The sequence below is a fragment of the Mesoplodon densirostris genome, chromosome 2 (genome assembly GCF_025265405.1).
Source record: "Mesoplodon densirostris isolate mMesDen1 chromosome 2, mMesDen1 primary haplotype, whole genome shotgun sequence".
Lineage (NCBI taxonomy): Eukaryota > Metazoa > Chordata > Mammalia > Artiodactyla > Ziphiidae > Mesoplodon > Mesoplodon densirostris.
This window is the reverse complement of record NC_082662.1, coordinates 152132258-152156833: the sequence shown is the minus strand read 5'-3', so window position 1 is coordinate 152156833 and position 24576 is coordinate 152132258. Positions and strand designations below refer to the sequence as shown.

Below are 24576 nucleotides of genomic sequence, written 5' to 3'. Positions count from 1 at the left end.
AGTGACCTATTTAAATTTAGCCCATGATTTATAGAGTTGGGTACATGAAAGAAACAACCAATTTTTTAGAGCCCTAGGCTGTTCAGCCTAGAAAGAACAAATAAGGCTAAATAGTTTCATTATAAGTTCTCAGTTATACGAAGGATTATTTTAAAATAACACACCTTTGTCTTCCTGAGGTCAGAAATAAAATCTTAAATTTAAATAGAGACTGTAGGGGGTTACTGAGGGGGTCTCTCTTTTGAGAGATTAAGAGTCGGATTGACAGCCATCTTTCTTGGATGGTTTAGGTGCAGTCCCATTAACTAGCAGGGAGTTGGACCAGATGACGTTTTGATCTTGCTTCCAGCTCTGGTTCTGTGAAAGATATACTCCCTAAATGGGGAGGAAGGGGGGACCTACCTTAGTGAGATCTTCTCTATGTAAGTTATTCTTGTATAGAATCTAGTCAATTTTGTATTTGGTTCAACCTCAAATACTAATACTCTCTTCAGATATATTTCTGAATGTGAAGTTCTGGTGAGTGTATGTGGGCAATTGCTAAAATACACTTTGAAATATCATTCCAACACTCTGAAGTTAAACATAGTACGAGGCAGATCTATTTTAAACCTCACCCAGTACTGAAATGTCAGAAGAACGTTGTTGGAGTGAAATTTTAGCATAGTTGAGTAAGTATTTCTAAAGCCTTTATAGATAATTAGTAATATCCACATGTAAACATCAGTGTATCTGTCTAACTAGCAAGTCTTTAGCTACTCAGCAGAAACATGTACCAACTTGAGGTTCGTTGAAGGACTTAAGGCCTGGGATTTAGGAATTGAGATACAAGGCTTTTTCTGTCTGTTAAATGTGTGCTGTTTCTTTTTTTTTTTTTTTTTTTTTTTTTTTTTTTGTGCGGTACGTGGGCCTCTCTCTGTTGTGGCCTCTCCCGTTTTGGAGCACAGGCTCCGGACGCGCAGGCTCAGCGGCCATGACTCACAGGCCCAGCCGCTCCGCAGCATGTGGGATCTTCCCGGACCGGGGCACGAACCCGCATCCCCTGCATCGGCAGGCAGACTCTCAACCACTGCGCCACCAGGGAAGCCCTGTGCTGTTTCTTAATGGTATTTAGTTCAGTATATTCCTCAGCTGCTGTTGAAAGTGTCTTTGAGGAACAATAAGTCAGTTCTGGTTTGATTTTGTTCCCAGGGAACTCCTCTTGTTTACTAAAATACAATCCAAATGTTATGAAATTACAACTGAATAATTACATATTTACTTCTAAAGGCCTGGGTTATTCCTTCACTAAGTGTTTGAGTACCTACTGTCTACTGTTTACTTTTCTGAAGCTCTTAGAGATATACAGGGGAGAACAAGACAAAGTCTGTGTGTTCATGAACTTACATTATCATTTGCTAGTACTAGGTAGGCTGCACTCATATGCTTTAATGTTTCTGTGCATACACTAGAAAAAAATTTTTAAAGGGCTAGGATTTGTTCGGTAGGACATCACCTTCTAGAATAAATGCCAGTGGATTTATAGATACAAGGGATACATTGCTATAAACTATGCTTACAGGAAAAAATGCCTTTTGAAAAATACAAATTAATATTCTCATGCCAATATTATGCATTTCTGTAAATGATCAGCTTGATCTATAAGGTTGGATGTAGAGATGGAAGGAGAAGTTTTGTGGGAGAACTCTGGAGAAGAGATAGCATTTCAGGACATACGGAGTAGAGGAAAGAAAAATGGTCGATATCTTTTAGAAAAGGAGTGAACATTCTTGATGTATATACTGGAAAGGCAGATGACAAGGAAACAGAGAGATGATAGGGAGAACAGAGTTAAAGAAAAGTAGAATTGTATTTTTTCCCAATGATAACGTGAAAGGTCTTATTAGTAGAATTATAGAACTTATTATGGATATTTCAGATTCTTTAACTGTGTAAAAAAAAAATCTCAAATAGGCTAGACAAAGGCAGCTGTAAATTTCTGAGATGGTAGGATCTCTTGTCACTGCTGGTAGAACTGTAAGTAGTTTTCTGTTTCCCACCATAAGGTTAGTGACAGTGAATTGCCCACTTTCTCCAAAAATTTTCCCTGGGGAGGGAGAGTACTTGGCTATGCTAAAGTGTAGGGCAAAGCCAGGCATCATCTCTAATAGCTATCAACTTTGTTAGGAACTTGTGTTTGAAAAATATTTTATATGGGAGTAATCTAAATTACTGTAGATATTAAGGTAGAAGGGTGTTGAAGTTAAGGCTAACTGAGAGCATGTAGTGAATTTTTCCGTATAGTGCTTATTAGCAGGTCACTGTGAACACTTAGTTATTAAGTAAAAGAAATTTGATTATGAAGACCATGCTTTTCTAATAGGGGAAAATGTAAGTGTAATAATTTGTTGAAGCACCTATAACACTTGTTAATGATTGCTTTAGTTTACCATTTACCCTGTGTTCCAGATATGTTCTTGCTATATATCTCATTTATAAATAAGTTTCTTTTGGGACTTCCCTGGTGGTCCAGTGGTTAAGAATCCGCCTTCCAATGCAGGGGACGTGGGTTCAACCCCTGGTTGGGGAACTAAGATCCCACATGCCTCAGGGCAGCTAAGCACACGTGCTGCAACTACTGAGCCTGTACGTTGTGGAGCCTGCGCACGACAACTAGAGAGAAGCCTGCACGCCGTGACAAAAGATCCCACATGCTGCAACTAAGACCTGACAGGGCAAACAAACAAACAAATAAATAAATGTATGTTAAAAATAAATAAATAAGTTTCTTTAAATGTGTCAAGCCTTTGAAAGAGTAAATCTTATGACAGATTTTTTTAAGTCATCTATTATGTGCCAAGAGTTCAAAACATATTTTTTGAGTCTTTTTATTTGAACTTTTGATTTTCACTCTGTGCACCTACTTTCTAGTCATTGGTCCCAGTTTAATATTTTAGTATGTTTGCATCTCTTATAAAACAGCTTCTAATGGATTAAGATGTATAAATTTATTGATAGTCCCCTAAAATGTTTGTCTCAGGTCATATTAAAAAAATATACAGGGACTTGCCTGGTGGTGCAGTGGTTAAGAGTACACCTGCCAATGCAGGGGACACAGGTTCGAGCCCTGGTCTGGGAAGATGCCACATGCTGCAGAGCAACTAAGCCCATGTGCCACAGCTACTGAGCCCATGTGACACAACTACTGAAGCCCTCACGCCTAAAGCCCATGCTCCGCAACAAGAGAAGCCACCACAATGGGAAGCCCATGCACTACAATGAAGAGTAGCCCCCACTCACCACAACTAGAGAAAGCCCACGCGCAGCAATAAAGACCCAATACAGCCATAAATAAATAAATAAATGTATTTTAAAAAATTATAAAATATATATTTATGTATAGTTTCTCATGGAAAAAAGTATTGTTTTTAAAAAAAAGCTCAAACAGCTCTGTGGTGTCTGGGTTTAATCCTTTCAAGGCAAAAAGTCAACATGAGAAGCATCAGACCATGTCAGACTCAATTAAAATACTCATCTATAAATGTTACCTTTGTGGCTTTAAATGCAGACTGCCAGTTTAATTCTTGTGTCAAAGATGGCTTCTGTTCTTGATAATTTATTCAATATTCCTGTCTTCTTTTACAGAGGCTGCTATTCCAAAAAGCTTTCAACTCTCAGCAGTTAGTTCACGTCACTGTCATTAACCTGTTTCAACTTCATCACCTTCGTGACTTTAGCAATGAAACGGAACAGCATAGTTATAGCCAAGACGAGCAGCTGTGTTGGACACAGTTGCTGGCCCTCTTTAGTGAGTATTAAATCACTTAACTTTCTGTGCCATCTTCTTTGGAAAGCATGATCTTACGCATTTTCATCATTATAACAAAGCATTAGTAACCTTAAAAAGTGTCCTATATTTCTTAATATTGAATCAGGAGGCCTAAACCCTAAGTTCTGTCCTTTTATCTGCTGACACCCCCTCAACAACTGTATCTATAACATTTTTAACATAGGAAAGAAAATGCCTTTTTAGAAAGAAGCTGTAAGATATTTAAGTATTAAGTAGGATACAGCAGGAGGCTCATAATATTTTAATTCAGACTGGTACACAATTTCAAATATCTTATGCTCTCTGAACACATTTTTTCTTTTAAGTGTCTTTTCTTGGCATCCTGTGCAAGTGTCCTCTCCAGAACAAGTCTCAGGAGGAATCCTACAATGCCTATCCCCTACCTGCAGTCAAGGTCTCCATGGACTGGCTGAGACTCAGACCCAGGGTCTTTCAGGAGGCAGTGGTGGATGAAAGACAGTAGTAAGTGTCTCGGAGTGTCATGTTAGCTTGTGTGCTTTGTTTGTTTGATATTCAGATATGTAGAAACTGCCTTCTAAAACAGTATTGGAATAATGGAAGACTTTGTATTTTCCACCTACTCTCTAGAAATTGAACTGAAGACTTCTTTGTATGCTTTTTATTTATTTGTTTGAATTCTTCATATGAGGCACAGTCTTAAGGATTTCTGACTCCCTGTGTGCTCCCCCTATTCCTGGTTGCCATCCTGGGGAAAAGGCATTTTTCACATTTCAAAATGAAATAGAAATAAAACCAGTTTGTTTCTTATTCATTATAATATGCCCCAATTTTATGCTTAGGAGTTGAAGGGAAGAGATTTTTACTTCTTCCATTCTTTTCTGTACATAAGCTGCTTGTTGCCTTTTAGTAACACCCAATTTGAGTTATATTTGTTTTAAGCATAGAAGATTGGAAGTTATTTTGGCTCTCACTATTTTCTCTGTAATTTCTACTCAGAATAATTCTGACAGTTCTTAGGAACTATTCATTTTACAGTGACAAATGAAAGCTTTCAGTTTACCTTTGATTATAGGAATAAATATTTCCAGTAAGGCTTTGCAGTGAGTGGGAAGTTCCTCCCCTGCATATTTTGATGGTGGATATTAGGAGAGTCTCTGAAATATCTGCTTTGTGGCCCAGTATCTACACATGGACCAAGGTCACAACCTAGAAAATGTCCAAGCCACGTTTAAGACCCTGTGATCCCTCTTACTGCATACTTCTCTTTCCTCTTTTCCCCTCAAACCTAACTTTCAGCGCCTTCATTTTTGACATTGTCATGAATAGAGTTTAGCAACATAGTACAGCATACTACACATCTCCTTTCTGTGCCAATGTAGGTATTAGTAAGTCATACATATTTTTAGACATTGCTTTCTTGCACTGGGTTTTCATTTCTCGACCAGAGGTATACACTTTTCCTTCCCGTGTGTACTTTAGAACTTGTGTTTGGTTCAGTAACTTGTATCAGTAATGCTGTGAAAGAAGCTTTGATATTTTTATTCGGTTTTTTGTTCCTATACAGTGATCTTTTAGGCCCATTCTGTGCATTCCCATTTCTTTCTCTTTTTTTTTTTTTTCCTTTCTCTTTTTAATTTTATTTTGGCCATGCCACGCAGCTTACAGGATCTCAGTTCCCTGACCAGGGACTGAACCCGGGCCATGTGCTGAGTCCTAACCACTAGACCACCAGGGAACTCCCAGTGCATTCCCATTTCTTATCGTTGCAAAGGATATTCATCCAGAAGGAACAGTTTATTTACAAACTTTTTTCCTTTTTCTTCCCTATCATTTTCTCTTCCCCATTCCTTCTCTTAGATTTGTTGGGATCTTTAGAATTATGGCCTTGCAGGTATTTCATTCTGTCTTAAATTATGTTACTACTCATTTTAGGCTAGTGTTGGGTATTTCTCTAAAACTGAAGATTTTCCTTATATGTCTGATATATCAAGGTGTAATAATCTTCATTTATATCTTTTAAATGATGAAAAAAACAATTCCTCTTTGTGAACTCAAAGTTTTATATATATTCAAATAACCTTCAGTTTCTTGCTTTTGGGCCATTACAATTTCTAGAACTTTTCTTCTGTACTTTTTTTGAGAGCATGTTATCTTAAGCTAACAAATGCATGAAATAGTGGTGTATTTTTTTCCTTTGTAGAAAGCAAAGTTAGACTTAAGTAACCCACAGTGGGGTAAAGCAATAATATATCATTAAATCATTTCTTACACCCTTATTCTGTAGTCTGTTTCTTGAGATCTCATATTTGTTGCATAAAGACATTGTTGTTCTAGTCTAACCTTCTTTTTTGGGTTATTAACCTTCTTTTTCAACTGTCTCGTAATTTGTTACATCCCCAAAGACTTGTAGCAGACATTTATTCTTCAGTGTTTATTTCCTTATATATTTTTTCTATATTATTCATTTATATTTTTTTAAGCAGCATATTTTCAAAGTGTTTCAAAGTGTACAACTGTCAGAAATAGTTGTCAACTTCCAGCTTTTTTCTGTGATGTGGTGATGTACATCCAATTTCTCTATCCTGGGCAACTCACCTTGGGCTTTCTTTTTTTAAAACACACTTTTCACCAACATTGGTTGTTAAATATTTCAAGAAAACCTTAATGTTAACTTCAGTAGATCGTGATTATTTTTAATGTTTTAACTAAATATTAAGAATATTTTTTAATATTTTGCAAACTTTGGCAAAAATTTTGTATTAGGAAACAGAGGTAAGGATATTACAGCAATGTGTGGATTTTGTTGTATCATAAAAAGGCATAGTCATCACTTTGAACAGAGAATGTGATTTGACTATGATGTAACCACACCCCCATCACAGATTAAAAACTAGTAATGGGTTCCACAACTGATAATGTATGTGAAAACTATAAAAACATAATGTGCTATTTCTCTGGTCAAAGTTTTCTCAGTAAATATCAGTGTTTAAAACTGACAAATTAATTTTGCTAATTGTTAAATTAGGAGCCTGGGAAACGATCTACAGTAGTAGGTGTCTATCATGGAAATTTGGCCCTTTTGGTGTATCTTATCTAGACACATTTGGAAATATGTTTTAGGAAATCATACAGCCTTTAAAATGCTGAAGCAAGGGAAAAATACATAGTCACGGTCCTGTAGGTAACACTTTCATGGCTTATTAGTGTTCTGGTTTTTCATGCAAAAATAAAGTCTGAACTATCTGTTTAATTTACAGCATTTGGCCTTGGCTAATTTCTCTTCTGAATAGTTTCCATCCCCATGAAGAGGATCTTTCAAGTACTAATGGTAAGGGCTACCTTAACCTTGTGTCGCTAACATTGTTCTCCATCACTAATAGTGGGCTTAAGGCCAGAGAAAAACAGGGTTTTGTTCTTAAGTGTTTGACTTTAAATGTAGTAACTCAGAAGTGACTTTGAGCTCTGTATTGATTAAGTGGGTGGAAATAGAGGTGATGTTCTTCCAATTCTCTCAGCAGCTTATTCTCCTGTTTAGCTCCATTTGCATAGGAGTCCAGAGAGTGTAGTACCTTCAGATTCTTTCCATCTTCCTTCCTTCCTCACTCTTAGTAGCTTTTTTTAAGGAACTAATGTGAACAACATTATTCTTTCAAAGTAATACTTGCTTATCATAGAACATTTGGGACATACAAACATAACACAAGTCACCCTTAATTCTTTCATACAGAGATACTTCTGTACTATTCACATGATAGTGTATTTTCTTTGAAGCTTTTACTTATGTGTACATACACACAACCTGCATGTGATTGATATCGGATACAACTTTGTACCTGCTTTATAATTTAACACATTGTTAGCCTTTTCCTTTGTCATTTAAACATTTTGGAACATGATTTTTACAGGCTGCTTAGTATTCTGTCCTGTGGCTCTGCCATAATTTATTTTATCATTGTCCATTTGCTTAAAAAATTTCCCCATTATAAATAATCCTGCACTGAACAGTCCGTAGTTGACTCCTTTCTGATTATTTTTCTTCCATTACATCAGTGCCCCTCAAGCATCATATTTGCAAATGAATCACCTGGGATCTTGTTAAAATGCAGTTTATGACTCAGTAGGTTTAGGAGAATGCCCAAGATTCTGTATTTCTTACAAGCTCCCAAGCGATGTCAATGTTGGTATTCAATACTTTGAGTTAACAAGGAGATAATCTAAACATTGTGATTAATGGATCTGAGGCTTTGAATCTTTAAGGCTGCTAGGGGGAAAAGAAGTCCATTTTACCCATCCTCCTCAGCACTGAGTAGTAGGTGAGTATTAGGACAATGTCTAGGGCCCAAAGGCAACATGCAGGGGTTTGACAGGTAAGTTATTTAATCAAAATTACTATAAAGAAGAGCAGAGAACTATGAGCATTATAGTTTCTTTCTGTCTACAAAAATACTCTTTTTTTTAATTTAAGGAGTAATATCCTGCTGAATGACAATATTTTAATTAAGATATTTACAAATCTTGTTTTCTGCCCTTCTGTAGCTACACCACTTCCAGAGGAGTTTGAGTTACAAGGATTCTTGGCTTTGAGACCTTCTTTCAGGTAGATGGCTTTTATCACTGTTTACCTAGAGTATAAAAAAGCTTCCTAATCAACTTCCCTATATTGTCCATTCTACTCTGCTTCAGCAATTATATTTTTAAAGTACAGGCTTGATGATGTCCCATTACTAATACAAAAACTTCAATTTACCCATCCCCAGTTGTTATCATATCTTTTTTAGCTTAATGTCCAAATGCTTAGTTTTTCAGTCATATTTCCTGCCACTTTCACCTTCCTCCCCTCCAATACTTACACATATTATACATAACACTATGTCCTGTACTTGAATAGCTCTGTATATTTATTCCTCCAAAACTTTGTTCATGCTATGCCTAGAACATTCCCACTTTCTCTTTTGCCCTTCCCTTACCAACCTGTTAGCACTTAACCATACCTGTCCAAGGTCCAGATCAGGTATCACTTAACTCTGTGAAATCTTTTCAAAGCTTATCAGAAGAAACTAACCCTTCTTTATTATGCTTCTCTTATTCTTTGTTTAGCTTTTATTTCTTCAGATTAAATCATAATTATTTGTTCCTTAAGGTAGGGACTGTTTCTCATTTATCTTTGTATCCTTAGTATCTGACCTACTGCCTAGCAATTCTTAGATGCTGCTGCTTCTTTTTTTTTTAAAGATAGCTTAATGAGAAATCTGAAAAATCCTTATTTTTTAGGTTGACTTACCTTTCTAATGTCAGTTAATTCTTTGCTCTATGTACTTTATGATATGTATACATTTTTTCTGATTTAGATTGGGCCACCTTAAAGTGGATAGATTGCTACTGTTTGTTAGAATAGGCATTTCAGAGACCCTTAGCATTGCCATGGTCATTTGAAGTAAGTTACTTATAATGCAAGGTTAGTGTTAATGAAAACTTTATTCTTAGGATAAAAGAATCTTTCCTAATAAAAGATGGTGATTTATTTGAGCTCCTCTGTGAGAAAGTGAAATATAAGTAAAAATATCACATTAATATAGTGAATTTTTCATATTGTCTTTTCTACTTTGTTTCATTGTATTTACAGTCTTTGGGAGCATAAATAAATTCAAACAAATGCAGTTGCTTACATTAAATAGCTAACCTGTCTGGAAAAATCTGAAACCACTGCAGTTCATTAGGTTTAATTTTCTATAATTTGCTTATATCAATTTTAGGAACTTGGATTTTTCCAAAGGCCACCAGGGTATTACAGGAGACAAAGAGGGTCAGCAAAGACAAATACGACAGCAGCGCTTGATCTCTGTAGGCAAATGGATCGCAGATAATCAGCCAAGGTATTCCTCATCGGATACACACACAGCCCCCACATGAGTTTTAGACTTGGTATAATGCTATTGATTGTAAACTCTTAAGTCAAAATGTTGGTAAGACAGCATCAAACTATGACCCTAGTGATCATACGTATCTCTTTATTTAACCTCTGTTCTCTCATTACACTGCCTATTTTAGAGGGGTTTGCCTTGTCACCACTGTTTATCATGAGCCAATTTATAAACACCAATTTATAAACATCTATATAAATCTAACTAAATTGTATGTTCACAGTTACGGTGATTTGTATTGACAGGGGCATGGTGGTCAGTTTCAGTCAAGACAGACCAGGATGGTGCTAGTTAAATATAAAGCAGGTATGGTAGTTGGTGTAATAGACAGGGCATAGGTATTAGAACCAGATGGATTTGAATTCACTGTCTAGTTCTGCCACTTCCCCAGGTGTGTGTCCTTAGGATCTCTGTGGTTGATGATAACGTTCCCAAAGTCAGTAACTGTTTCATATTCATTTTTGTATTCAGGTTCATATTATACTGTAAGCCACTCACATGGTTGCATATTTGAATAAACAATACCTCTGAGCTTCAGTTTTCACGCCTATAAAACAGGAATTATAGCTACTTCAAGGGCCTAGTCCAGTGTCTTGTGCTTAAAACATGCTGAGTAAATGTAGCTGTACTTATTAGAGAACATTAAAAGGGCATGGGAATGTGTGGTGGGGATGTTCAGTGGGATAATGAGAATCTGAGTTTACATAACTGCTTTCTATGTTACCTGAATCCACACCGTTATACCCTGCTGTTTCCCACATTTTAAGGCTGTGGGACCCATACACAGTTCAGTTGTTACTGTCTTTTAGATTTGTGTTTTTCATATATGGATTTATTTTTACTTTTTTAGGCTGATTCAGTGTGAAAATGAGATAGGGAAATTGTTGTTTATCACAGAAATCCCAGAGTTAATACTGGAAGACCCCAGTGAAGCCAAAGAGAACCTCATTCTGCAAGAAACAACCATCATAGAGTCACTGGCTGTGGATGGGAACCCAGGACTGAAATCAGTGCTGTCTACAGGCCGAAATCTGAGCAACAACTGTGACACAGGAGAGAAACCAGTGGTCACCTTCAAAGAGAACATTAAGCCACGAGAAGTGAACAGAGACCAAGGAAGAAGTTTTCCTCCCAAAGAGGTGAGAAGGGACGATAGCAAAGGAATAACTGTAACTAAGAATGATGGAAAGAAGGACAACAACAAGAGGAAAACAGAAACCAAGAAATGCACCTTAGAAAAGTTACAGGAAACAGGAAAGCAGAATGTGGCAGTGCAGGTAAGCTGTATTTGAACTACAAAGCAGGTAGAGGAAGGCTCACACAAAAGGCAAGATTTTTCATTTTGTTCCTAAAGCCTTGAGAATTGACTATCCTGGAAGCTTCAGTGCATTCTTAGAAGGCTGCATAGTAAGGTCATGTCAAGAGCTGTGGTAGATGGGTACTCCACCAACTCTCAGGAATTGTAATGTCAGTGAAAAAAATCTCAACCTGATTTTTGTCAGTTCTCTCCAGTTTAAGTGGCTGGAAATAACCAGTTGCAGAGCTCTCAGTTTCACAAAGAATTATATTTTCTTTGGAAGGTAGAATTGTGATTTATTAATGCTGCAGTGGAAAATTTGGGGTCTTTTATAGATCCCATAGAACCAAGTATATGAAGGCTTGCACGGTGGTTTTTTGTTTTTTGTTCTTCAGATTCACTATACAAAATAAAATACATTCTTGGGGAAAGATGAGGCTATTTTCCTTGACATTTATACCTGCCCCAGCTAGTAGCATTATATAACCTCAGTGTTATCCTGGCTCATGGTAATTTGTAAAGCAAGAACCCAAGTCTCTTGCTGGGAAAGGATAAACACTGCTCAGTTATTTGTGACTTTTCTTTTAAATACACACACACACACCTTTACACACACACACATGCACACACACCTTTCCAAGGAGATACAGATGATTTCATATAAACAAAAGGGTCTTTACTCTGTGCTGGTTTTATTAACACTGCTAATGTTTGTAGCCATTTGATTATTAACACATTTTGGCAAATGTATTTATTTACAGTAGGCATGAGGAATCTTACAGTTTTGAAGTCTGCTTGCAAGTAAACATTACCTGCAGTGCATTTCCCTTACAGTGTTTTGCAGGGAAAGGGAGAAATAAGAACATAGTAGTTCTGTTTTAAGGTTAATAATAGGGGAAGAAACAGAGAAAAACATGGTAGAAATTGAGGAAAGGCACAGAGAGAGTGAGAGGTGTTGGGGAAAGGCAAGGAAGAAAACAAAAGAATTATAAGGCCGCAGGACCAGTGTTTTAGGGTTAAAGAGTTCAGCACTTCCTGCCTGCTCTGGCTCTGTCCTCTGAAACTGCCTCCCCAAAAGGTCCAGATGGAAAATAAAATCTCTTTTCTGGTCTCTCATCCTTTTTAAATCTGACTATTGATGATTAAAGAAAACCTGACAGTAGTCAATATATCACCACCCTCTGTACCTCATCCTGAGTTTTCTATAAGTGCTACCTATTTTTACTCACTTTACTCATCTTTACATTACTTGAGCAGTGCATATGGCATCTACTTCTCTCCAGCTCCAATGTGTAGGATCTCAGGCCTGTTTCTTACTGCTGAAAGTATCCTTATTTATTCTGGGGGTGGTAGGGTTGCAGGGTGGAGGGTGGATGCCTGACTGATACCCTTAAAGCTGCCCAGATGGGGGCTTCCCTGGTGGCGCAGTGGTTGAGAGTCCGCCTGCCGATGCAGGGGACACGGGTTCATGCCCCGATCCGGGAAGATCCCACATGCTGCGGAGTGGCTAGGCCTGTGAGTCATGCCTGCTGAGCCTGCGCGTCCGGAGCCTGTGCTCCGCAACGGGAGAGGCCACAACAGTGAGAGGCCCACGTACCGAAAAAAAAAAAAAAAAAAAAGCTGCCCAGATGAAGTTAAACTGAGGGCCAAAAGTGTCTCATCTGTGGATTAGTGGTCATTATTCATTCATAATTCATGTACATTAAGAGAATACAGGGCCATGGGGCCCATAACAGTGGCTTAAGATCATAGGCAGCTTTTTAAGCCTGTCGGCATCAGGTGTCTCGTTTGTAAAACAAATGAGTTCTCAGGTCTTTTCTGTATTTTGTACTTTTATGATATTGTGAAAGCAAAATAATTGGACTAGTAAAACTAAGCCCTTACAACTTCTTTTGGCAATTAAATAATTTGACTTTCCCATTTTTAATTTAGGTGAAGTGAAATATCTGCAGCATATACTTTTTTTGGTGGGGGGACATAGTAGAATTTTAAATACTTTCTTAGAGTAGGTGCTTCTTTCTGACACGTTTGAGTTTCAGATTATTATAGATAGTTTTGCTTCTGGTTGGTCATAGGTAAAATCCCAGACAGAATTAAGAAGGACTCCAGTGTCTGAAGCCAGGAAAACACCTGTAACTCAAGCCCCAAGTCAAGCAAGTAACTCCCAGTTCATCCCCATTCATCACCCTGGAGCCTTCCCTCCTCTTCCCAGCCGGCCAGGTAAATATATGTTTTGTAGTTTCTTCTGCTGAATTCCATCTGTGTAGGAGTTTCTTTTAACCCACTGAGAAATTGTAGACTCTGAGTGGCATTACTAAACCATAATGTTAAAAGGCATAAGGGAGTTCTCTTCTCCCTAATGTTTATGAAATTGTTTTTTGAGCCATTTCTCTGTAGTTTATGTACAAGTGTATGCTTGTTATTATGAAGGAATTCCTGTCACTAAACATGGCATCTAAGAAACTGCCTTTAGGATACTCCAGTTACCTCCGTGGATAGAACTAGCAGCCAATAGTCTATATTTAATTCTTGAAATCAGGTTAAAGATTGACACCTGATCAGTCTTACTTGATGGTTGATCCCTGTCTTTTATAACTTATTAGAAGACCTCTTCTCCACCCCAGCCCAAAATGACTATACTATTTTTTGTCTTTCTTTTGCTAAGTTTCCTTAGAACTAAACCTATGTTCTTCTGTTTTGAAGGGTTCCCGCCCCCAACCTATGTTATCCCCCCTCCTGTGGCATTTTCTATGGGCTCAGGTTACACCTTCCCAGCTGGTGTTTCTGTCCCAGGAACCTTTCTTCAGCCTACAGCTCACTCTCCAGCAGGAAACCAGGTGCAAGCTGGGAAACAGTCCCACATTCCTTACAGCCAGCAACGGCCCTCTGGACCAGGGCCGATGAACCAGGGACCTCAACAGCCACAGCCACCTTCCCAACAACCCCTTACATCTTTACCAGCTCAGCCAACAGCACAGTCTACAAGCCAGTTGCAGGTTCAGGCTCTAGCTCAGCAGCAACAATCCCCTACAAAAGCTGTGCCGGCTTTGGGGAAAAGCCCTCCTCACCACTCTGGATTCCAGCAGGTAAGTTACAGTTGTGTGTACTGTCCAGCTGAAGTAAGGAGAAGGGAAGGTTGAAATTATTCCTTGTTTGGTTAATTAAAAAATACTAGTTAGGCATTCAACTACTTCTTGCTTAGACTTGTAATGATTATGGGAACACATAAGTCTTCTCTTTGCTGTTTAGGAAAGTTCAGGTGTTCTCCTTTTTACTTTTGTAAAGGACAATAGATCTTAACTACCATTCTTTGCTGCTACTACTTATGAGCTTTATAGAAAAGGATTTTCTGTAAATAATTTCCTCTATTTGAACCTAAACTACAGAAGGGAAATAGTATCGTAATCTTGATGAGGTGTTAATGATACAGTCTTAAATAATTTGTCATCCCACAGCACTTGAAGCAGAGGGAGAAATGTGTGCGTGCCCACCCACACTCACACCCTCATTTATTAAACCTCTTAAATAATGGAACTGAAAGAGAACATGAGTTCAGCGCCCTTAATCTGTTCCCAGAAAGCTCTGTGTATTGAAAAACTTAAAGAGTAAACAAAACTGCATTGCCTAGAGTTTTGTTGGTGGTAAAATCTCTCAGATTCATTCTGTGATTCCTGAGTACTGAGTGTAAGTAACATTGTATTTTATCCTCATCTTGGTGACAGGCATCTCTTTTTTAGTATCAACAGGCGGATGCCTCTAAACAGCTGTGGAATCCCCCTCAGGTTCAAGGCCCATTAGGGAAAATCATGCCTGTGAAACAGCCCTACTACCTTCAAACCCAAGACCCCATAAAACTGTTTGAGCCGTCATTGCAACCTCCTGTAATGCAGCAGCAGCCTCTAGAGAAAAAAATGAAGCCTTTTCCCATGGAGCCATATAACCATAATCCCTCAGAAGTCAAGATCCCAGAATTCTACTGGGATTCTTCCTACAGCATGGCTGATAACAGAGCTGTAATGGCACAGCAAGCCAACATGGACCGCAGGGGCAAACGGTCACCGGGAGTCTTCCGTCCAGAGCAGGATCCTGTGCCCAGGATGCCATTTGAGGTGTGTGTCCTTTCCTATCACCAGGCACTTCAGAGTTAGGTCTGGGGATGCATGTCCTTTAAATTTCTCAAGTAGATGTTTATAAAGGTCACTCTGCTTCATTAGTGCTGCAGAATGCTGCTGAGTACATGGGTGCCGCTTTTGGTCTCCTCTTTACAATTGCATAGTATGCTTGATTTGGGGGAGCTGAAGAATTCTGTTCCTGATTTTGACCTGTGATGGTCTGGCAGAAAATCATGTGCAGAAACCTCTAACACAGCATGTTAGAGAATTCTGAGACAAAGGTCCTCTCAGTTGGGCTGAATCATCTAAGTTTAAAAATAGGTTTATTGCGTATTTAAACAAATTGTTTTCTGAGAGGAACAAAACCAGTTATCTTTGATAGTGGAGTTCCCTGTCCTTGCGCTTTTTATTCATGAGAAACAAGTGTGTTTGTAACTTTTTAAAAAGCTGTTTCTCTGTTTGTTAGCACAAGATAGGCTAATCACTTTGCTCTGTTGCATTGTTTTACTCACTGCCCGCATTAACCTTTTATGTTCTGCTCTGTTACTACTTTTGCTTCTTTCTGTTGTTTCGATCTTTCTCTACCATTGTCCTTGTGTCACTTTGCTTTGGTGTTTCAGGGCCTTTTCCTCTTTGCATAATACTGTCTCACTGTTCATTACTTCTTCCTCCTTGACTTTAGTTGCCTCCATCCCCCCTAATCATGCTACTACTCCTTTGTGCTTTTGTCATCCCTTATTGCATCTCACTGTGATCCTTTCTGTCATTAGGACCCCAAGGGCTCCCCTCTGCTTCCTCCGGACCTGTTAAAGAGTCTGGCTGCCTTGGAGGAAGAGGAAGAGCTGATTTTTTCTAACCCTCCTGATCTTTACCCAGCTCTGCTGGGGCCTCTCGCCTCTCTTCCTGGACGAAGCCTCTTTGTATGTATTTTACATAATTCTTCTTGCTCTAACCTCAACTTCTTTTCTGAGATTTTGTAGTACTTGGAATAGGTGGTTTCTTCTATCTAGGGCTTTCCTTTTTTATAGAATTTTAAAACTTATTTCCTGATTGCCCAAACCTTCAAATGGTAGTAGAACATAGCAAAACATGTCTGATTCCCTAGTTTCCCCAAATCTTATAATTATAACTTTGTTACATGTTATCCAGAAAGCATCCTGCAGGGCTGGTCACACACAGAACGTGATGCTGGCCAATTAACTTACTTTTCAGGTATCATTTCCACCTGGACCCAGGAATTTTAGGTGTCATTTAATCTTGTTTAGGAACAGTGAGATTTTTCCTCATGTATTCAAAATATGAAATGAAATAATGTTCTAGATGTTTTACTGAATAAAAAAATTCTAGATTGATTCTACCGAACAGTATGTGGTTCTTTTCTGTTTGGTTAACTAAGAGCCCTGATCTAAATTCAGAGCCAGATTCATAAACAGAATGAGTGAAAATGAAAAGGCCTCTATTTATAAACATAGCTGGAGTACCATAAATGAGTGAACACAGAGATAAATAACTAGAATGACATAAAATAAAGTCTAAGAATTGATTAGTGGTATCTTTTAAAAATAACCTTCTGTAACCCAGTGTGCATTTCAAAGGATGCCATTGTTTAGATATTTTACTAAGGTGGGGGGACTGTAAGAAAGATGTATGCTATGAGGTCTTTCCCCCTCTCCCTTCACACCATCTTAATAAAACATAAAACAATTCTTGAATTCCACTTTCTCGCTGTTTCTTTCCCATAAACATGGGGTAAGAAGACATTTGTAAGATTAAAGTGCATTGATTTTAGTATTAGGAGAACTGAAAGCTGCTTAATGGCTCTTGTGACAAACTGCCATCCCTGGCACTTGAAGTTCCCTTAAGAATTTTCCTAAGTGAGTGGCCACAGAGACCTTTCACCTCCCCCACCAAAATTAGCAGAAATAAAAGATCCCCTAGACACTTGAACAGTCGTAGTGCAATGGCAGTGCCTAGAGGTTGTTGAATGTCCAGCTACTAAACTGTTGCCTCTATGTGTTTGCCTTTCTTGCTGCTTTTTTTTGCTGGGGTGGCTTGAGGGACAGGCGGTGGAGCACGTCTCTGTACACTAGTTTCCTAATCCCTTAGTTCCTGTTGTGCTTGCCCCTTCCGTTGGAAATGAAGCTGATGGTGGAACACACGGAGGGGGGCCTTCTAGTGGATTTTTTTTCATGTTTAAAAAAACCTTACGGTAGCCCTTCTTATATTTAACATCGTTAATGATGTGTATGAAAGTGCCTTGCATGTAACAGGTGTTTAATAAATGCTTTGTTGACCAACAGTTCAGTGACAGTGAGCATCAGAGATTCAGCTTTTTTTTCCCTAATAACTTTCTCAGGGCCAATAAATGGAAGCTTGACTTCAGCAACTATTTTAATATATACCACAAATAGAGTTGTTAGGAACCATGCTAACAAAACCAGTTGTCAAATGGATTTAAAGGCTTTTTAAAAGTCATTAATCTCAGTGTTTTAAAAATTTAGGGAGAAAACAGTGCCAGATCAGTTCCCCTTCTTGTTTTGAGAGTATTTTAAATGCAGCTGTTGACAAAGGGATTCCTGAGGTTCTTGCCTAGTGAATACTCCAAACTGCCAGTTTCCAGGGTCCCTGCCAGGATCTCTGTGCTAGATTAGAGGTGCTGATCAGGAGGGTTCTGTCTGACTCACCTGTGACAACTGGCACTTATCTGGTGTCATGGTATTAACGGATTTGAATTTATATCTTCTAAGCTTTAAATTGTACAAGATAGGTGAGTACAACTATGCTTAAATTGTGGTCTTTTGGTTGCATGGTATCTTAATATTAAGAAAATGGAAGGCATAATTTAACTACCTTTTTTTCCGGGACTGTGAAGAAATCCTTATTGGAGAAGCCCTCAGAGCTCATGTCACATTCATCCTCTTTGCTGTCGCTCACCGGATTCTCTCTCAATCAGGTGCGTAAACAGTGAAGCATCCTGCTTTGTGCTTTTGTTGTGGGCTAGTATTTTCTTTCCTGTTCTATTTCAATATGTCTGTTTTTCTCTTTCCTTTCTCTTCCATATATTGGTGTTTTCCAGGTATTTGATTTTATTCCCCACCCCCTTTGATTAGGGTACACTAGAGACTTGTATAAGTTTGAATTGTTTAACTTCTCATTAATATTCAAGACTCTGGGGCTCTGTTCTTCAGCAAGTAAATTATTCATACTTTCTAACCCAGGTGGTTTACATAGAGCAAAATAAAGGGTGAGGGAAAGTAAAAGGCAAATGAATTAAATGGGAAAACTGAAAGAAACAGAAGTAAAAGCCTTCAAAAGTTTGTCTTGCAAAGAAAGCCTTAAGATAAGCATCCATGAGCATGAACACTGCATTTTCTTAAATCTCTTTCTTTGGCGTGAGTTTGTTAACTTGGTGGTCATTGTCTTTCAGGAAAGATACCCAAATAACAGTGTGTTCAATGAGGTATATGGGAAAAACCTGACAACCAGCTCTAAAGCAGAACTTAATCCCTCAATGGCCCCCCAGGAAACATCATTGTACTCCCTTTTTGAAGGGACTCCATGGTCTCCATCACTTCCTGCCAGTTCAGGTATTGACTAGTCTTTAAATTATAGACCTTGCATTTCCCGTACACTCAAGTTGATTAAGAGATAGTATGATTGTGTTTTGGTGGGTTTTGTTTGTATTTTGTTGTTGTTATTTGTTTGTTTTTAAAGTAACTTCTGAAGGAAAATAGGGAAAAAAGCCGATGCACTGGTTCACATGATAAATGACACTAAAAAGTGTCATTTATCACTTTTTTACATCCTCAGTAATGAGCAGAGTTGTAAGGGAGAAAAATAAGAGTTTTATCTTAAGGTTTGCAGCTCTTTTTTAGTTTTAGTTTTTAAGTTTTATTTGTAGATATTCGTTCTTTGCAGGAAAAGTTGCACTTTTAAAAATACAGAGTTAATAGTAATTTTTAAGGTTAGGCAATTCTGTTCTGATAGAGAAGAGCAGTTATACTTATCTGAAAGAGGCACACCAAAAGAATGCATTTATTTGACAAAACTGTGTACTGTTTCATTTGTAAGGCAAGGAATGTGCCTTAGGCATGCACAGCAAGACAGACAAGTGCATTTGGCAGGGTCCCCTTTGGGGCCTTTATTTGCCTTTCTCCTGAAACCCTGTGGTTATTGTTAACAGAATTTAAGTGATCAGATCTACAGGAAACTTTCATTCTTGGCATGTTTGTGAAACATCTTTGTTTAATGTCCTGCGTTGCTACTATTCCATAGATCATTCAACACCAGCCAGCCAGTCTCCTCATTCCTCCAACCCAAGCAGCCTGCCAAGCTCCCCTCCGACACACAACCACAATTCTGTCCCATTCTCCAATTTTGGACCCATTGGGACTCCAGATAACAGGGATAGGAGAACGGCAGATCGGTGGAAAACTGATAAACCAGGTGAGATCCAGACTTCATTGCTTAGCAAAAGTGCAAGAACTTACTCTACCCTTCCCTAGCTTTTGGCATTTGGCAGTGATAGAACAACATCTTGAATTATTCTTATCTCTTCATTCCTAGCCATGGGTGGGTTTGGCATTGATTATCTCTCAGCAACATCATCCTCTGAGAGCAGTTGGCATCAGGCCAGCACTTCAGGTGGCTCCTGGACAGGCCATGGCCCATCCATGGAGGATTCTTCTGCTGTCCTCATGGAAAGCCTAAAGGTGAGTGGATCAGGAACAAGAACCACAAGAGATGTCTGCTTTCATTCACATAAATGGCTAATCTTATTCCTAAGGCCCTTAGGATTGATTCATAGCACATACCTAGCAAAGTCCTAGAAGCATGGTCTGCCTTATGAGGTTCTTGAATAGGACTTTTTTTAAATTTGTGAGTTCACTAGTGATAAAGCAGTATCCTCGGGGGACAGACATGAAGGTTTTAGTTGGATTCTAAGATTAAGAAAATTCGGGCTCACCTTGGAATATTTTATTTAAGCCTTTTCTAAACAAGTCAAAGAAGGGCATCTAATTTCAGAAATATTTTGTTTGCCTGAAACCTTTCTGGTAAATGCTCTGGTCTCACATGGAGCTGAGTTTTAGCAAAAAGACTTTATATAAAACATACTTTCACCTTTTCTGGTTTAAAATGATCTTAATGGGAACTAACCTGTCTTGAAGACCTGGTCTTACAACAACTTCTTCTAATAGCTGGGGTTTTTTAGGGTTTGGGAACCTTGGAGCATATATGCCTTTATGTTTGGCTGGGATTGAAAAACAAATCCCTTAAAGACAACCAGGCAGGGCCTCCCTGGTGGCGCAGTGGTTAAGAGTCCGCCTGCCGATGCAGGGGATACGGGTTCGTGCCCCGGTCTGGGAGGATCCCATATGCCGCGGAGCGGCTGGGCCCGTGAGCCATGGCCGCTGGGCCTGCGCATCCGGAGCCTGTGCTCCGCAACGGGAGAGGCCACAACAGTGAGAGGCCCGCATACCGCAAAAAGAAAAAAAAAAAAAAAAAAAAAAGACAACCAGGCATTTGACCTCTGCTGACAAGCTCTGGGCTGTTTTTCAGTCTATCTGGTCCAGTTCCATGATGCATCCTGGACCTTCCGCTTTGGAGCAGCTGTTAATGCAACAGAAGCAGAAACAGCAGCGGGGACAAGGCACCATGAACCCTCCACACTGAGGCCAGAGTGGCAACCCTGGGAATGAAGGCTCCATAAACCATGGCATGTTGGGTTTGCAGGACTGGCCCACACAGTCCCCTGCAGGTGGCAGCCCTCTTTTCTGTTTCTCGCTGTTGAGAGGGTGTAAGTGTTCCACCAGCCCGCTGAGTGTGCACGAAATGTCTGCAGTGCAGCAAAAAGAAAAAACCATCAGGAACTCTCCGTCCCCCCGGGGCCTTCCGGAGGGAGAGAGGAACTGCTGTTTGTCTCACTCAGTTACCTGATATCACCGCCTTTCACCTTCTCCATCGTGCATGTCCCCAGCCACATGGGAAGTGAAAGCTGAGAAGGGAAGGCAGATGGGAGAAGCCAATGGGAACGTCTCAGTCCTTTTTTTCCTCTTTGGGGAGTAAAATAGGAATCCATTAATGATTGCTTTGCTGACTGAGAATGTAGTTGAAATTATTCCTGAACATCTTTTATTATTGTTATTACTCTCAGTAGTAAGATATCACATTGAATTCTTCCATACACGGATGTGCTTCTTCTAGTCAGTGTGTAGCAAAGAAAGCCCCGTGCACTGCTCCTGTGAGAGGTTGGTGGTGACAGGATGGGGAAACGGACCTCTTCAGCCAGTGGAAATGTTCCCTAAGGGAGAGGACAAGGCCTCAGCTTTCACTCAGAAGGTTCTGGTGGGCCCTCCTCTGGCCTGGTGACTCCAGCAGGAAATGCCCTTCACTCTGTAGGTGCTTGAGCCCCAATCGAGGATGCAGCGTGGGTGGTGGTGCTGGGCTGGACTAGCAGACAAACTGCTGTAGGATTTTAAATTAACGTTTTTGATTCCTGTACATTTTACGGTAGCAAAGCAGGCAGTCCCACAGAAGGCAGGCTAGTCCATTCATGGCCTGACGCATTTTAATAGGTAGAAGCTTTCAGTGTGGTTATTTTTTGTTTGGTTGGTTTTTGTGCCCCCATCCTACTTACCACCCACCTCCTCCTGTCCCTACCTCCACCCCTTTTCTACCCTGTGCTGTGTGCTAGTAATCATTATTATTCCTAACATGCACAACATCTCGCCAAGAAGCAACAGCATGGGGTCCAGCAGCTGGGGCCCAAAAGACAGTCTGAAGAAGAAGGAAGCAGCAGCAGCGGCGTCTGCATAGCCCACCGAGGGGCCAGGCCCCTGCCCGGCTGCAGTCTCCCAGCCTCCACTTTCAGAGTGAAATTCAAGGCAACACGGACACGTATGCGTCATGCAGAGAACACAAGGAAGTCCATTCTGGAAAAGACGAAAGAAAGGAAAATAAACTTTTATTTGATATTTATTAGAAGGAAAGAGGACTGAAAATTTTCTTGTGTAGAAACAGAAGGACAGCATTTCTGATAGTCATTTCCTGGAAAAGTAATATTTTAAGGGGAAATTATGGAAACAATCTAAATGTCCAATTGCTGTGCTAGTGGTAGGGTTTATTTTCTGGGAGAGCTCTCCTTTGTATGTGTGTGTGTGAGTGTGCACATGCCCGTCTGCTCCCCCAGAGGGGAGGGGTGATGCGTGTGAGTGTGTGGAGCTAGCGTGGGACTTAACAGCTGGAAAACAGCTGCAGAGCAAAGCACATCCAGGAGCCCTGGTCGGCACTGGAGTCTGGGCAACCCCAGCAATGAAAAGGGGTGAGATTCATGCTCTTTGCTCTTCCGAGACAGTGGTTGGAGTCCTGTATGCTTACATTATTGCTCTTTTAGTTTGACATGGTGTTTGGGTTTTTTGTTTTGTTTTGTTTTATTTTTTTTGAAAGGTCCCAAAGGGTGAAGTCCCCCACCCAATGGCAATATGAAACCTTTTGTGCTTCTTTCCAGCCCCTTCCCCGTGTCCACCTTTCTCCCTTTCCCTCCGTCCCAAGCCTCCTTCCCTGCTGCCTTTACCCACTTTGTGTGTTTGAGCTCTGCATTCAGGCAGCTGCAACATTCCAGTGTTTGAACTGTCACGGATTCTTGCGCCCTTGACAAGCTCACCAGGTTCACCGTCTCGGTCCCACGTAGTGCCCACGTCCCATCTACAGCCCCATTTCTGCATGAGAATTTGGTGTTTGGAATGTTTTCTGACTCTTGGGGCGGGGTTCCTCGCCTTATCATCCTCAGTGTGGAGTAATGAGGAGGGAGAGGAGAATCTTCATCAGAAACTGGTTTTGTGTAATAAACTTTCTTTTGTGTTTATTTTTTTGTTTTTGTTTTTGTTTTTTGTTTTGGTCTGTCTGTGCAAGACCTGCAGCTGCTGAAATCAGCTTTGCCTTTAATTAAACCATGTTCTCTCCAACCAGATCTGTGTATAGATTGTTTCTTTTTTATCCTAAAAGAAAATCCAACTTAAAAAACAAAAACTTAAACTACTTACAAGTCATCTAGGGGAAAGCAAAGGTCAAAAATCAAATATGCTTCAGGGTTATTTTTGCTTTTAGTCATGTTCCTAACCAATGTGCAGGATTATGGAAAGGGATGGGTAGAAAGAAACTTGTCAATTCTTTTAACAGCTCAGCATTTTTATTCTTATTGTCACCCTTAATAAAGCAACTCAGAGATAGTTTATCCTTTTGGCCCAGTAAACTCACTAAGTGTGATGAGCAGCAACAGTAATTGGTGTTCTTTGCTTTGGGGTTGTATTTCTTCAAGTTGTGTCACAAATTTCCAGTGGTAGCCTGCTGGGCCTTTGCATGTGCCAGAAGCCAGCACCACAGCTCACCAGTGTGTGTGTGCATGCCCAGCAGCTGCCCTTTCACCTTGATGTTGATTCAGTCTACACTTCCATTTCCTAACTGTGCTTTTCACACAGACCTACACACTTGAAAAATTGTTAACAAAGCCACATGTGTTCTACAAAAGGAAGTGGGTGGATTAAGGCCAGGTCTTTAGTATTTATGGAAAACTCTCACCCAAGTTAACCCTGAAAAACTGGGCCATTTGGTTAAATGATAACCAGAATAAACCGATAGCATTCTATCACGTATATTACTAGAATACTTATTATAAAATGTTACCTAGTAGGGTAGTACTCACCAACTGGCTTCCTGAACACAGCTGCTTTTCATTTCTTATTTATTAGTGGCAAGCATTCATTATTGAACTCTTAAGAAATGTTCCTCCCTGAGAACACATGAAGGGATGTAGTTCTAGTATTTTAATTTTCTGTGGAATTAAAAGCTGTATCTCAGGGGTACATAACTCAGTCTAGGTTCTGTTTAAGCAACAAGACTGTTAACCCCCCAAAATGTTAATTTTGTGTGTGTGTGTGTGTGTGTGTGTGTGTGTGTGTGTGTGCGCGCGCGCGCGCCTTCTGAATTACCTGTCAAGTTACCTGAGGCCCTAGGAGTCTGTGATAGTAATGGTGCAGGAATGGGGGTGATTACACTTAGGTCTTGGGCCTGCACTCTGGGTATCTTGTTTTTGTAAGTTTTTTATTGAGGCATCACATACACAGAGAGGTGTACCGATAGTAAGTATACAACTTGGTGAATTTTCACGAACTGAACATATCTGGGTAGCCAGCACTCAGAGCAAGAAACAGATTATCACACCCTAGAAGACCCCCTCATGCCCTTCCAGACTCTTCCAAGCACCACCCCCTCCCCACCTCCAAGGTAATCATCATCTTAAGTTCCACATCATTGTCTAATAGGTTAAATTTTAACAGGGAAAAGTAGATGAATTAATACTTCCAAACAGCGATGGCTGTACAGTGTACTGCAGAGGCGTGCTAAATCTTGCAAATGATAGTACCTCCTTTTCTTCAACTTTGTAGGTTGTGAAACATC

General features: G+C 39.7%; 1 protein-coding gene across 8 annotated transcripts in view; it reads left to right on the top strand.

Annotated features, from left to right (window-relative positions):
* The window catches only part of SMG7 (SMG7 nonsense mediated mRNA decay factor), a 72087-nt gene extending 50162 nt beyond the window's left edge, over positions 1–21925 (top strand). For 4 of the 8 annotated variants that reach the window (XM_060091154.1, XM_060091153.1, XM_060091152.1 and 1 more), the window contains 15 exons: positions 3625–3787; positions 4135–4291; positions 7048–7118; positions 8327–8387; positions 9544–9663; positions 10562–10988; positions 13084–13228; positions 13712–14094; positions 14746–15117; positions 15891–16040; positions 17993–18073; positions 18548–18707; positions 19396–19566; positions 19687–19832; positions 20680–21925. In XM_060091154.1, the coding sequence (XP_059947137.1) occupies positions 3625–3787; positions 4135–4291; positions 7048–7118; positions 8327–8387; positions 9544–9663; positions 10562–10988; positions 13084–13228; positions 13712–14094; positions 14746–15117; positions 15891–16040; positions 17993–18073; positions 18548–18707; positions 19396–19566; positions 19687–19832; positions 20680–20793 (2721 nt within the window). In that variant the 3' untranslated portion in view covers positions 20794–21925. The remainder of the gene's footprint in view (positions 1–3624; positions 3788–4134; positions 4292–7047; positions 7119–8326; positions 8388–9543; positions 9664–10561; positions 10989–13083; positions 13229–13711; positions 14095–14745; positions 15118–15890; positions 16041–17992; positions 18074–18547; positions 18708–19395; positions 19567–19686; positions 19833–20679) is intronic. The other 4 variants (XM_060091156.1, XM_060091155.1, XM_060091159.1 and 1 more) reach the window with 4 other exon arrangements.
* Positions 21926–24576: the final 2651 nt, after the last annotated feature.